This window comes from Amphiura filiformis, chromosome 16 (assembly GCF_039555335.1).
Source record: "Amphiura filiformis chromosome 16, Afil_fr2py, whole genome shotgun sequence".
Classification (NCBI taxonomy): Eukaryota; Metazoa; Echinodermata; class Ophiuroidea; order Amphilepidida; family Amphiuridae; genus Amphiura; species Amphiura filiformis.
The window spans coordinates 23,027,996-23,043,573 of NC_092643.1; the positions used below are offsets into that span (position 1 = coordinate 23,027,996).

General features: G+C 38.8%; 1 protein-coding gene across 1 annotated transcript; it reads right to left on the bottom strand.

Moving 5' to 3' along the window:
- Positions 1–2,483: 2,483 nt before the first annotated feature.
- On the bottom strand, positions 2,484–15,373 carry LOC140135743 (uncharacterized). The gene is given in 6 exon segments (XM_072157344.1): positions 2,484–5,335; positions 7,405–8,770; positions 10,255–12,036; positions 12,039–12,134; positions 13,342–13,461; positions 15,205–15,373. Coding segments are annotated over 5 exon segments (3,525 nt in total). The 5' UTR covers positions 13,448–13,461; positions 15,205–15,373; the 3' UTR covers positions 2,484–5,160.
- Between the last annotated feature and the right edge of the window lie 205 nt (positions 15,374–15,578).

Here is a 15,578-nt window from a genome sequence, read left to right on the forward strand (position 1 = left end):
CCAAACATACCAAAAGACCTAAGGAAGTCACAGCCTTACTCTCCCACACAGGGAGTGAAGATTTGAAATGGAGTCACCCATTCAGGTAAACCCTTTTCCAGGATCTGTGACAATTATCACCATATTATATTATTCAACTACAATCTTGGAAAAAGGTACTTGAAACACTTGGTACACTTTGTCGTAATTCCGTGCAGAATTTGCAATGATCATGGAAATGGATGTGTAATTTTGTTTATGAAGAAACAAGACATCTACACCCGTGATTTACTCTTCCCCTCACCCCATCAATCAATGTTGCATGGAACACTTTAGAAAACTTCTGAAGACACTGACATTTCCCAACATTGCACCGGGAGAGGGGGCGACAGTTTTCCGTTCTTTACAAGCAAGCATTCCAAGACTTATTTCCAAGATTGTAGTTCCAATTCCATGTGTAAAACACTACTTATTTTATAAAATAAATAAAAAAAGCAAGACATATTTTATATTTCAAATGTTATATTCAACACATTTGAGATTCAACTATCTCTGGGCATGCAGAAGAGAAAAATTGTCAGAAATGGCAATGAACAGGTTTTATTTGTTTGTTTTTTCCTGTAAAGACAACTAGACTGTATAAAAGACTATATAGTTTCAGAATACATTACAACACTTATCATACAAAATACTGTTTAGACTCCACAGTAACCATGGTAACAAATTCAAACAAGACACATTCTCCAGATCAAGATATGACAGGCAATGAGAAAAAAAAACACACAGTCCTACAGGCTTGATGAGAAAATTTAAAAAAAAACCACATTTTCCCCTCAAATTCCAGAAATATTTGTTTAATGTCTTATTTGTTTTTTGTAATGTTACTACCCAAGTGAAGAAAATGCTTATATCGTCAATTCTTTTACCATTCTTCATAAAGCATATCATACTTATGTGTTTCGTGTATATGATCTGGTAACACATACCTCCGCAATACAATACAGGTATTATAAACACACCAATGTGTTATATTTAAAACTTTAAAGACAAACAAAATAAACTTGTGACAGCGCAAACTCCAGATAGAAAATTAGTGAATGCATTGAGTGTTTTGGCTTGGGGGTTTTACCCCCCCCCCCCCCCCCACTGCTACCAACTTCAAGTTAGATTGTAAATTTCAGAAGTATTGACACTTTGGGAACAACATCTATTTACAAAAATTTAACAAAATTAGCACATACACGTACATAATATACATACATAGACATGCAGACAGAAAGAGTGACTGCATAGTCTGACAAAAAAATGCACTCATATTTTAATTGGCAGTATTACAAATGAACATAAACATATTGTTACAAAATTCTCTGCATTTTTGCATAGAAATACATACACATAATTATCAATTTATCACACATCCCTGTGTGGTAATTTTAACCAGCACCCACTGTTGGCACTAGGATTTGGGGGGGATGAGGGGGGAGCAAAGTGAAATTGGAGGTAAAATCAGACAATTTTCTTAAAATTGGGAGTATTTGTCGCAAAACTTTTTGTCCCGACTGGGGAGACAAACTGGAGGAAAAGGAAAAAAATGGGGGACAACACGCCCTCCCTGGAGTGCCACCACTGGAGCCCCCCCCCCAGACAATTGTATACTTTGCTCAACTAGTAGTAGTACAGGCAAAAATTACTAGTTTTCTGTTTCTGCCCACATTAAAAGTCCCAGCTCACATAAATCACAAAAGCATGCACCAGTCACATAATATGCAAAACATACTTGGTGCAGGTGCTAAACCCAACTGTATAAGCTAGTTTATATCAATCCACAATGTTATGAATCTTGCCCATTATGAGCTGAACACAGTACAGATGGCAGACTGGTATCTTTGGTATCCACATTGAGCGTGAGCAATTAATGGTGTATGATGCCATGCAGTGGTGTAGCATCATATTGGCATTTGCCCCCCGCCCCATCGATTGCAAAATTTAGAAAATCCCATAGGAAAATTGCAAAAAAACAATAAGACCTGGTACCCCCCCCCCAAATCATGGTTGGTGCCCCCATAATATGATGGCCCAAGCTATGCCACTGATGCCATGGTTTTCAAAGCTACATTGCTAATCAACACAAGACTAACTTTACTCAACACAAGACAATGAAAAGCTAACTTTCCTGGCAATTATCAGCATTATACAGAGTCCAATATCATGATATATTGTTATAATGATAACCATAATAACAGAAAAATGAGTTGCATAATTCAAATTTCCAGCAGTTTATAACATTAAAAAAATATATTGTCACCCAATACAATAATTCCATAAATTCATTTTATAGTAAAATTTAATTTTGTTACCATCAACACTTCATTACCATGCATTCAGTGGCATAACTAGGGTTGGTAGCGCCCGGGGCAAGAAACAAAATTGGCGCCCCTACCCCCACCCGAGAATATATTAGATGCGGGCAGTGGCATAGGGGTTGTGGCATCCAGGGCTAAGGATACATAATGGCCCCCCCAATTCTTGAAACAATTGCACAATTTAGACAAATAAGGTCTACCACTAATTAATTTTGGGTACTTGAAGTTGAATATCTGTCTTAAAATGTTCTTTCAATTGAATTTGTGCTGAAATGTGTGCGAAGCGCGTGAAAATTTTGACTTTCAGCGCTTGGAGGGGCGCAGAATCGATGCTGAATTGTTCAATTTTGCGCCCCCCTAAGGGTGGCGCCTGGGGCACGTTGCCCCCCTCCCTCCCTAGTTACGCCACTGCATGCATTGGCTGAAGTAACATTAACCAGTCAATGGTGAATACATTACTGATTGACCACTGTTTTAATAGACACAAGTCCAAGGCAATGATTTATTTCAGCTACCGTAAAGATGCAGCATATAATTATGGGCTCAAGGCCTTGACATAACTGGAACTTTAGGCACAAACTACATATAAAAGTGCCTTGCCGTAAAAACCCCATCAACATAATAAAGGCATGAACCATTGTTCTTGTTTGGATTTTGGAACAAGCTCACAATTTGTATGTGAAATTTGTCCAAAGGCAAAGTAGCACATATGCGCCATTAGGCCAATCTTTACGGTACTCATGAATAAACTACACCAACAACATCCATGACATTAATTAAGGCAGTATTTATAGCAAGGTGTACAATTTTGGCATTGTAATTAAATGCCCATACTAGCACAACATAGGCACAAGATTACCAGCTCCAGCGGGAGATGCAGCGAGCCTGGAAAGCACATGTGATCAAGATGGCATATTTTATATCAAAAGCTACGAAATGAAAGTCAAATTTTGACTTTGTCTATCAAAAATTCAACAATTATATGAACAATCCTACAAATGCAACTCTCCAATGTTACAACAAAGAAACTGTTTTAAAACATTCCAATAAGGCGTGACTGGATGTAGGCGCAAAAATACCTTACCTAAAACACTACCTGTGCCTGCTTATACAGGCATTAGGCAGGGACGGATCCCGATCTTTGAAAGGAGGGGCCCAAATCCTGGAAAAAAGTTCTGGCTCGCTAAGCTCATTCTAATTTTACACTAAATTTGACTCAGCCTGAGCCCCCTCCCTCTGAGTCAAAAATTGTCAACAAATTCATTCCTTTTCTTTTTCAGAGACCACCTGGATCTACCCTTGGCATTTGGCATGTATGTCAATGGGCCATTACAGCTGAAATCCATAAATCTCTTACACATGGGGTGTAGATTTTGAAATGGGGGTCACCCATTCAGGTAACCCCTAACTGATATCCACACTTCCTGTGTGGGAGATTAAGGTCAAGTTTTCCATCTAGGGGGTGTATGGATTTCAACTGAAATAGCCCAATTGGAATAGCCCAAGCCTCATTTGAACTCACCACTGGCCCCACACCCTTGATACAGTTTGTTTGACTTAATATGTAATTTAACAAAATTTATTTGTTTTTTGTTAGTACATGTATGCGTATCAATAAAGTACCAACTTAAGTAAATTCATATAATATAAGCGCATGCTAGTCATGCATTACGCAACATGCAACTAGCGTATACATGTGCAGCGGCCAACTGCATGCACATCATTTTATTTCAATATACGATGTTACGAGTCTCATTTGTTAGCCAATTATAAGCCGAACACACTATACAGTGGAAGTTATTCCCTTTTTGAATTGAGGTAATACTTATTAAATTGTTCAAGCACACAGATTTGTGTAGCACTACATGTACATAATTATAGTCCGTCTTGTCTCAGGTTGAGAGTAAAGCCATGTTGGATTTTGCAGTGGCACATTTGAATTGTGCATGCTAATCGAATCTCGCAGGGCGTATACACATGTGTATAAGGGAGATTTGACTATACACTGGTGATGCACCTGCATGAATGCATTAATTTGGATCTGTCACTACAAAATCCAACATGGTGTTACTCTCAACTTGAGAGAGACACACATACTATACCAACTGCAGAACATTTGACCTACATATATAATTACTACTCTTCCAATAAACCCTTGAAATTTTCAATATGATTGTAGATGTATGTAAATCCTGTCAACGATGTATTAGGTTCAGAATCCAAAGGGAATCGCAGAAACATTTAGAAATATACTGATTTTATTACCCTGTGTTGTAAGTTTCTCTTGCTTGCATGGCATATTCTCACCCACAACTTTCACTGTAAAAGCACCATTATAACAAAATTGCATCTGTGTGCATAGGGTGGTAATTAGGTCAAATACAGTCTGTCTAATCTCAAGCTGAGAATAATGCCATGTTGGAATTCACAGCGGCAGATTTGAAAAAGTTGCATTGCCAACATACGGTCAAATCTCTCTTCTATGTGTGCCCAGCGGCATTAGGTTAAAGCATGATTCGGAGCTGCCACTGCAAAATCCAGCGTGGCGTTACTCTGAACTTGAGACGAGACATACTATACAAATAATGAGTTCAGGGCAAGAAGGCCTTATTTGTAATAGCTGCCATTTGTACTTGTGTTCTTATCAAGTGCTCAATATACCAAATCTACCAATAAAAACAACCTGGCAGCTATTGCAGTTGGGGCCTTGAAGAAGGCCCTCTTGTAATAGCTGCTGTTTGTAACTTGTGTTCTTAGCACATGCTCAACACACCAAATTTAACACCTGGCAGCTATTGCAATGGGTCCTTCTTCCTATTCAACTCTTTGTGGGTGGACTTATGTTACCCAAACTAGCCAGGTCCGCCATGTTGAAAGGGGACGTCATTCCCAGTTCTTGCTGCACTGCCTGCATATCGTCAACATTTAAGTTACGTAATTCCAACCAATCAGAGAGCAGTGTTGGAGACAGTGGGGCAGAGTCCAGAGGTCTACTGCAATGAAAACAAAAAACATGTAAGTATTATTAAAATCAATTTTTGGCAGAGTATTCTATATTGTACACACAACACAGCTAAAATTACATCACATGACTGTTATTGCTGATAGAGCCTTCTTCCATTTACCCCTTGATTAGACTATGCCATAGTCGATTTTTGATAAATAAAAATATGTTATTAATCATGATGAACGCATTCAGTTGAACTCGAACATCAAAATACTAGTATAAAATGGTTATGAAAAAGTTTATATAATTATATTTGTGACAGTAAAAGTAAAGTAGGCTTATATTATTGAATGCAACATATTATAATGGCGTAACTATAATGGCACTTCAATACTGAACAATTCTAATTTTAGAATCTGCCAGTTTATTACGAGTTAAAAATCGACTATGGACTTTCACTTTTAAGCAGAACTTTACCCAGGGACTTCGTTCTCTAAAACACACTGTCAATCATACTTGTTTATCAATCAAATCTAACCACAAGACTAAGCATGGTGGTACAATACGCGCTAGATGCGAACGTTAATCTACCAGCTTTCGCGCCAGCACAAAAGCGCCGCATTCAAAGATAGATGTGTACCATGTATAGTTAATGGTAATGGTACGTGTCGGGAGGATTTAAACAATAACGAGATCTGGGCGACCAATCACAAGCCAGATTCATTTAAAGATGCATGACCAATTTTAGTTAGGCCAGAAATTGGCCTAACTCTCCATAGAGTCCCATGTTAAAAATGTTAACCGCAATCCAAAGTCAGTAGTCCACTTGGGAAGCTAACATACAGAGGGAGTATGGTGACTGAAAAGATGATCAGTTGTGAAAATCTATCAATTGTGCACAAATTAATTAAATCGGAGTTTTAAGCTTAAATGCAATATCCAGAGTATGCACAATCATGACAATGGGCAAGTGGACTACGGACTACGGAGTAGTCTACCCCTTGATATGACAAAATAAAGAATAATTCAGCTCTTATACTGGAAGACAGAGATAAAAAGACTAGTTTGCGTCTGACGTCATCTGTCAATCAAACTCGAGCACGGTTGGTTTGTTTACAAGTGTCGTGATGATATGAGTTGCTGAACGCAGCGATAAAACAGGGCGCCTTATTGTTAATTTTGCACCTTCAAACATACAAACCATCTCAAAAGTTAGGACTTTATAGTAGGAAACTTTCTTTCGCGAAGGCACCATGTCAACAACCTAGAAAAGTTGCTTTTTGCCTTGTGAAAGTACGTAATTTTTAGCCATTTTGAGCTATTCCTTTTCTCCAACCAGCACCAGATAAATCGACCTTCTACCAGAGATGCCAGTTAGTATTGTTAAAAAATCTTGAAATGGTAAAAAAATTTCCTTAAAATGTACTTTGCCTATACATTTGTACAGGATCCTCCAAGTAAAATTTCCTGAAATCAGTAAATTTCCTGAAGACTGGCAACACTGTTTTATGCGCTATTAACCAATCAAGGATCGTAGGGAATTTGATTGACAGTGACGTCAGACGCAAACTAGTCTTTTTATCTCTTGTCTTCGATTATACCAAGCTCTGTATATGACATATACTGTAAAAATTAAGGATAAATGTCCCATACATAAAGAAAGTACTCTCTTCTGAGAATCCCAACAAGAATTAAGGGTCAATGCCCTTGATGCTGGTGGTAGTTGTATCACTTGTATGGGAGGGCACTTTTAGTTTTGCCTAAAATTCCAGCTTTGTCACAGCCCATATGCACAATTAGGCGAATCTTTACAGTATGACATGCTTACATGTGCCATCTTTATACACAAAATTTAGTACAAAAGAAATTTAGCACTACTAAATATTGAGCCTTTGCACAGATTTGCCAATAAGTTCTGCATACAAATGCATACATGTATGTGAAAGTGCACTTTTGTTCTTCCTCCCTTCCTTTGACAAATTAACACCAGAATAACATGTGTATTACTATTAGAGACATAATTTTGCTAAAACAACAAACACTGGGCAAGTGTGTGTAGAACTTCATTTTGAGATAATCGTGCAAAGGATCTACATTAAAAAAGTTGGTACTTACTTGTTTGTTTCAGGTTGAGGGTGGTGTCCAACTGATGGAAGATCCAACGTTCCTCCCATTCCTCCCAGCAAGTCCTCAAAGTCTAAGCTAAGCCCATAGCCAGCACCATCGCCTCGCGGCGTCAAAGCTAATACAGGCGGGTAAATATCTTCCACTGCTTGTTTGGAAAACTGTTGAATAACCGATGCTATATCGGGGGCCTCACTTGCCCTTCCAAACGGTAGACCAGACGCTTGTGGCGAAGGCTTAAAAGGAGAAATGCCATCCAAAGACCCAAGGCTATCGAGTTGTGTCTCACTGCTATTTGTTGACTGGGAATTCTGAATCGCCTTCATAGCTTGCTCGTAAGTCGGTGGTGATAAAGGCTGCGGTGGGGATGGCGTTTCGCGATCAGAATATATACGCGTACGGTAAGAACTTTGATCAGATATGGAAGATGTTTCTGGCTTGGTGGAACTGATTGGCTGAAAATTACTGGCATCAGTTACTTCACCTTCTTGAAGATTTGCAAGCGTACTGACACTTGAGACGGTATTATGTGTGGTTGTCATAGACACTGAATGCTGTGGGACTGCTGAAGACACAGAATGCTGTGGTAATACGTATTGAGTTTGCTGTTTGTTACTGGTGGATGTATTTGCTAATGTAATCCCACCATTTTCTATGTTCCCTGCGTACACTACAGCACCTTGTGAACTCACTGGATTCGTAACCACATTTTGTCTAACAGGTAATTGCGTCATTATCGTGAAAGTGTTTGGTATGGTAGTAACCGTGCTGCTAACAGCACACGCTCCTGTGTATGGGTTTGTAGGCGTCTCCTTGGGCATAATTCTCCGCTGATTGGGCACGCTTGGTCTATTAACATTGGCAGTCATGGTCATATTAATCTGAGTGACATTTTTAACGCTACCAACTAAATTTTGTGAAGAAGAAAGTTGTAGTTTGTTAGGATTTGCAAACATCTGGACTGATGTTGGGTTGCTAGGTTTTTTGCCCTTATTCTCAGTTATCGATGAGATGCTTTGATCCGGGCCCGATGCATTTTGTCCAGTCCCTTGCTGCAGTGGTGCACTTTCGTCTGTATTTCCAACAACTGAGGAATCGGATTTCAGTCGCTGTTTTGTTTGCGAACTTTGACCTGGACCCCCGGCTTGCATTTTACTCCATCGCTCTAGGAGACTTTTATCTTCGTCAGTCAAGAGGGCAGTGTTTTCTAGATTCTGGGATTTGGATTTACTTTTTTTCTGTCTTTCCTGAGAGCGTTTCAACTTCTGACGTCTTTTTTCTTCTCGTTCTCTTTGTCTTGATTGCGCTGTGACCGTCACTTTGCCTCCTCCCTTGCTGCACACACTCGATGTTGAATCTGGAAAGATGATAAAGACAATTACATCAGTACATGTATTTGAAATATTTGCTTAAAAAGTTACCTTTTCAGTGTCTTGCAATGATGTACATTTGTAGCTTGCGACACCATCACAGTGTGGGTGGTCAAGTGTCAGCAGATCATTGTAGATGGCAGCAGGTTGTATCTGATGTCACCGGGTGGTCATGTGAATGGAGGATTGTAAAAACAACACTGAATGAAGATACTGTGATGATGTCTCAAGTTACATGATTACAAAACAAGACCAAAAAAGCTCATTTTTTAATAAGCAAACTGTCAAAACTAATAGACTAATAATATCAGTTTACATGCTGCTATTTGAAATATGTTTACAATTTATACAGATTCCTTGCCTAAAAAATCTGAACGATACTGATATAAAATTGGATCGATTGAGCCCATATTTATTGGTCGAGCTATGAGTTTTAAAATATTGGTACCAGTACCAGTACATGTATATATGTCTGCTCCATTTTACGATAATCATCCACCCCATACTAAACAACGCACGTGTTGAATGTTCGTTTGGAGATGAACATTCCACACTTGTGGTGGGGGATTATTGCAAAACGGATTGGACATACACGGTACTCTTATCATTTGATTTTTAGGCAAGGAGTATATGGGAGAATCACAAATATAAGTTCAGCAGTGAGTTGGAACATTTTAATGATTTATCAGGTCCTCAGATTTGATCACATTTTTATCTTTTAGTGGTACAAAATGTATGTATTTGGATGACATTTAGGTCAGATTTCTCAAAGCTTGGCTAGTGGTCAGGCTTCCTAAGCCAGCAGGCTAGCCCTACCAATGTGGATCCACTTTATTGATTCATCTTTCTAAGTGATGTATGATGTGAAATTGTAAGCACTGGTATATATGACTAATTGACCACTAGCATGTTTCGCGAAACCGGCCCTTACAAACCTGTATCGATCAATGACTCAATCATAATTGGAAATCCTAATTGCACTTTCAATTTTTTTTTGCTCTAAATTTCTCAGGAAAGAGTATTAATGCAAGCATTGACTAAATGAAAACACAAAGCCTGTAATTAATGTGACCACACAGACAGCAATTACCTGTCAATTTACGCATTCAAGCAAACATGAATGTTTATAACATCCAAGCAAACATGAATGTTTATAACATTGGGTTTTTTTTTATAACATTTAGAATATTCAAGGCTTATATTATGCAGGCACCCAGGCTTTTCTACCCCATGGTTGCCCAGTTTTGGCTCCTGGTGTGTGCAATATTTTTCACTACAAACTATAGGACCAGGAGCCATCGTTGGGACCAGGAGCTCATTTTAGCTCCTGGTCCAGGCATACTTAATACATAATGTATAAGGCCTGGGAATATTACATGTATATAAAGATCATAAAAATGGTTTGTATCAAAAGCTATCAAAAACTACTACCATACATTTTTGCAATGTTAGCAAAACATAGAAGACATACCTTTTCTTAACTTGTTTTTCACTGAATTCATCAGAGCTGCTTTGATGAGCGCCTTCGTATCTTCAGATATGGTCTTTGATCCTTGGCCCTCTGATGTCTCTATTGTTGTTGCACCTTTCAATCCTGCCAATAAGTTCACTACAGCCTGGCTCTCATTCTTCTTGCTGTTATCCTCAGTCTTAGCTTCCTCTTTTGGGATTAAATTGGGACTTCTAGCACTTTGCATAGTTACATCTGCAGTTGGCTTCAACTGCACATCAATATCTGAACACAGATGATTGGACCCCATCAATGTTGAGCTTACTGGAGGAGTTCCTTTGGCACTTATCATCTCGACATCATTGGCCGAGGAAGTTGACTGTGCTGTTGGGGAAACGCTTAGTGTGTGTGTCTGTACAGCAGATGTACTGACAGATGTAACTTGTTTTTGTTGAGCAGGAGTTGATGATTTTGCACTTCTCATATCATAATCTGATGACGCTGTGGTAATACTGGTAGCTGCCGGTCGTAAACTTGCCCCAAGGAAGCTCTGATTTGATGACAGTCCACTTTGTCCTTCGGAGGAAGCACTTTTCATGTCTATATCTGTTGTGTTGCCTGTTGTAACTTGTTCTGTGGTTACACATAGTGATCTTGTTGTAGAGTTGACAGGTTCTTTTGGTACCAATGGCTTAAAACTACCCATCGTTGTTACATTTTGAGATGCAGGTGCCACAGGTACTTTAAAAAGCCTTCCGGAGTAGTTTTCCTTTGTTAACATCTGACTTAGACCCTGGGCTTGGCTCGCCATAGGTTTAGCGGATGCCACTTGATTGACTTTGGTTGGCTGAAGAGCACCACTGTATGTATCAGATTTTGCTGGGAATGACAACTTTGCTGGGCCGAATACATTCTTCTGATATTTTAAGATCATTTTTCCAACTCTTTGTCGTATCTGTTCTTTCCTGAGATCTTCCTGTTCGAATGAGAAGTCAAATGCTGGCAAGCAATCTAGCTCGTCGTCTGGATCGTGGTACTTCGATAAGAATGGGTGCCTGAGGGCATCCTTCACCGACATTCTTTCCTCTGGGTTAAACACAAGCATCTTGGAGAGTAGATCGATAGCCTTCTTGTTACACCCTGGATACTTTGCATGGAAATCAACCGGTTTGTGGTTACTGAAGTTCTTATGAAAGAAATTGTAGATTTGATCACTGTTTGTACTCTTCAGCATCTTATCAGGCGGCATTCCTAAAGCTTCTACAATAAGCGTGAGTTGATGCATTGGATTCTTGCCTGGGAATATCTGCTTCCTACCAATCATCTCAGCAAATATACAACCCACAGACCACATATCTACCGCAAATGAGTAATCATCGCTGCTAAAGAGGAGCTCTGGCGCACGATACCAACGTGTCGCTACGTAAGCCGTCATAAAGACCTTTCGTTTTGAGTTGTCGGCGCTCATGGAGATACCTCTCGCCATTCCAAAATCTCCAATCTTCAACTCGCAGTTTTCGTTGACTAACAGATTACTCGGTTTCAAATCTCGATGTACGACATTGGCAGAGTGTATGTACTTGAGACCCTTCAGGATTTGATAGAGAAAATATCTAGTGTGTTCTAAAGAGAACGGCTGAGTAGAATGGATAATCTGATGCAAGTCACTTTCCATCAAGTCCATAACAACGTAGACATCTTTCAACTCCGATACACCACCCTTCGGATTCAATATCTCCCTGATTCCAATAATGTTGTCGTGGTCAAAGTGGCGAAGAATCTTGAGTTCTCGGTAGGTGCGTTGGCCGTAGTGAGTTCCTGAAAGGCATTGGGGATCTTCTTAATTGCAACTTTGTCTCCAGATTTCTTGTGGGTGGCTGAGCATACAACACCATATGCACCTGTTAAACAAATAATAATACAAGAACTTTAAGGAAGGTGACCTGATATATTTGGAAAATCAAATATTTTAAAACTTACGTATAACATAAAATGTCATCTTTTCAAGCACTCATGCAAAAAGAACATATAAATGTTTTTTGTAAATGTGACTAATTCCTAATGGAATTACCGACATTTGTACAGCGTGATATTGGTAGTCTACCGTGTTTTTATTAATGATAATCATCATGATCATGTAATATATTGATTTCAAGTGAAAGGCCCTATTTTTCTCATAAACATATTGAAATTAGAAGTTCCAACTCAGTGTATTTCCGAAGATATCATCAAAAAACTGCCTAATTAGTCTTCATGTGGTATACCATATTTGAGACTAATTATGTAGTTTTTTGATGATTTCTTCGGAAATATACCGATTTGGAATGCCAAATTTCAATGTTTATGAGAAAAATATGAGCTTTCATCTGATACAAAAATCAGCATTTTGATGAGGTAAAGTGTGGGATGAGATTGTCAATCAGGTTACCCACCTTTAATTGAGTTTATCAACTTCATCTTATCCTGATTAGCTGCTAAAGTTTGTTTGGCTTAAAATTATTTGGTTTTTGTTACTAAGCGCATCAATATATTTCCAACTTACGCTCACATAAATTCACATACATTATGTTTTTTTTGTAAGCGTGCATTATGCGACACACAACCAGCATTAAAGTGTTGTGCCCAACTGCATGCATGCCATTCACCATAATTCAACTTGATTATACCAAATTAATGGTATTTATGCACATTTTCGTGCGCCCGCGCACAATTGTTTTAGGAAGAGTGGTATTTTGTGTTCTTGTCGCCGAGCGCAACAACCCCTAGCTACGTCACTGCCGCTAGTGAAGAATCTTCAAAAGTAAAGACATTGGACAAGATGAAAACATCTTTTATTAACTATTGAAAACATGAAATAAATTTTATCTGAAACACTATAGTTTTGCGGTAGGTATAATGGCTTTCAATACCAAAATTGATTTGCTCTGCAAACATGCACACCCTTGGCCAGGGGCACCCTATCTACTTTAGCCCCCGGGCACCCTGACCCAAAGTTACGCCACTGGTTAGCACTGTCTGGTAGGTCAAACTTCATGTTAAGATGATGGGAAAAGATATGATGCAAAGGATTCTGGGAAGGGTAAGATACCTTCTCCGGTTATTACTTACCAGTGCCAATTTTATCTAGAGGTTTGTAAGCATTGTCTGGTAGATCAAACTTCATGTCAAGATGACGGGAAAAGATATTTTTGCTTGCTCCTGCCACACCCTGCATTTTGAATCGGAGTTCTGAAAACAAAACAAAAAACCTATTACTTTTGATACATGTATGCACATTAATTTACAAATAAATATAATTAAAATAACGCAAGCAAACAAACAGAACAAATGACACTAAACCCTTCAACATAGTCCCAGTAAAAACAGCTGTAAATGTGGCAAGTTCTAACGAACAAAAATCATGGAATTGGGAGTAGAAATGGAATACAATTTCCAATATTGACTATTTTGTACATCCAGCAAAAGGCCCAAGCAAATCACATCCTTTACTGATATTTTTTCAATTTCATATCTAGGCATCATTTTGTTTAAGTTCATGGTACATGTACAGCATTTCTAGAAAGTTTAATTTTATGATTTTAGGAATACGGAAAAGAAAACAGGAAACTTGCCACTTTAGCCTACATGTAGATGTACGCAATATAGACGAATCTAAATTCACGCATTCCTACACCTGACTAGCAGCCTTTAGTTGGGTAGCCGTCGGCTACAATGCACTCAAAATGTGAAATGATTCGGCCTTGGCGGAAATTTTAAACTGCATTCCATCACCCGTTTTACACCTTCCGCGAAAACACAGGCAGACAAAAGAATAACACAATACAGTTCCTTCGACAAAACACACAGCATGGTCTATTCGCTGTTGAAGTGACATAATAATCGGATTAACTACACGCGGTATCTATGCATTGATGTACTTGCGAACAAAAGGACTATATGTATGAATAGATGCGACGGGATTACCTGCGGAATTACCTCCATTATATATATTATTAGCTATTATTCTATTAACCCTCCTCGTCCTTGCATCTTCTCTAGGTGTTAGGCGGCTTTTATTTGCACAATTGACGCTCAAAGCACCAGGTTGGTGCTAGCGGCTACCCAAAGATGTCCGACCAAATCCTGACCATGACTTGGCTACTTGGATTCGTCTATACCAGGGGTGCACCAATGTGGCTTTCACAATTTTACTAAAATTTTGCTTGTTTTCCTTGATTTTGGTATGAAATTGAGCAAATAGAATTAATTGTCAATTTGGAGTTATTTAGTTAGGGGCAACTAAAACTGATATGAGGTAAGTTTTATATGTTTGGAATCTGTATTGCCTATTCTGAAGGAATGATTGCCATGTAAACAAACCATCCCTTGGCCCATATGGACATTCTGTACTACTTTTCAGTACCCTGTTTTCCATGGGTGACTGTAGGAACCCATGGATTCGATCCATGTAGCCCCAGGGCCTGGCTTGTAGTCCTGCCAGCAAGACTTCAGTCTTTATCATAAACATAAACATAATGACATCTACTGACCTAGGTACGACGAGTTACAGTTACTGGAACTAGGCTTGTAGTACACCCATCGCATGTTTGTCATTGGCCTTAAAACTGTAGAAACCCCCGGGAGGAACCCATGGATTCGATTCATGTATCTGGCTAACTTGCTTGTTTGTATATTTGTTACATTCAATGATTCATCATTCACTCTCAGCATATCACGATCACGCTGCATGACACACAATTGCACAAAAAAACACCTGTGTGTTTCGCAAGTAAAAAAGGCAGCATACATTTACATCCCACTTTTTACATGGTAGAAGCTTGTAACTATACCTTTATAATGATCAACCTATTGTGAGTCTATCTAAGCTTAATTAGGATAAATGGTAAATAATAGACGGTGCAAGACTGCCGAATTTTGCACACCTGTTCAGAAAATCAATTATCTCGAGATGTAAATAAAATTTGCACTCACCGAATTCAGTGAAAGACGCGAAAAGGGTAGCTCAAGTGAAGTAGAAATCAAATGACCAGTATTATTTACATCTTGAAGCAAGTTCTAACCGATCCACATGATATCGTTCACCCAAGAAAATAGGGTTAAAACAGAGATCGAGTGATCGTCTTCGCCGTGCTTGTTTAGCTTTATATACTCGTAATCCCTGTGTTACTAAAAATAGAACCTTATTGTAATATTCAGCCAATCAGAGTTCGGGAAACCCATGTTGCTGTTATCTAGTTAAATGAATTTATACTAAATTTAGTTTTCAACTTAGTGATCCGTACCGGCTACATGGGCTAACAATAGCCCGGGACAATAGGGGAATAATTATAATAGGAACATTACTA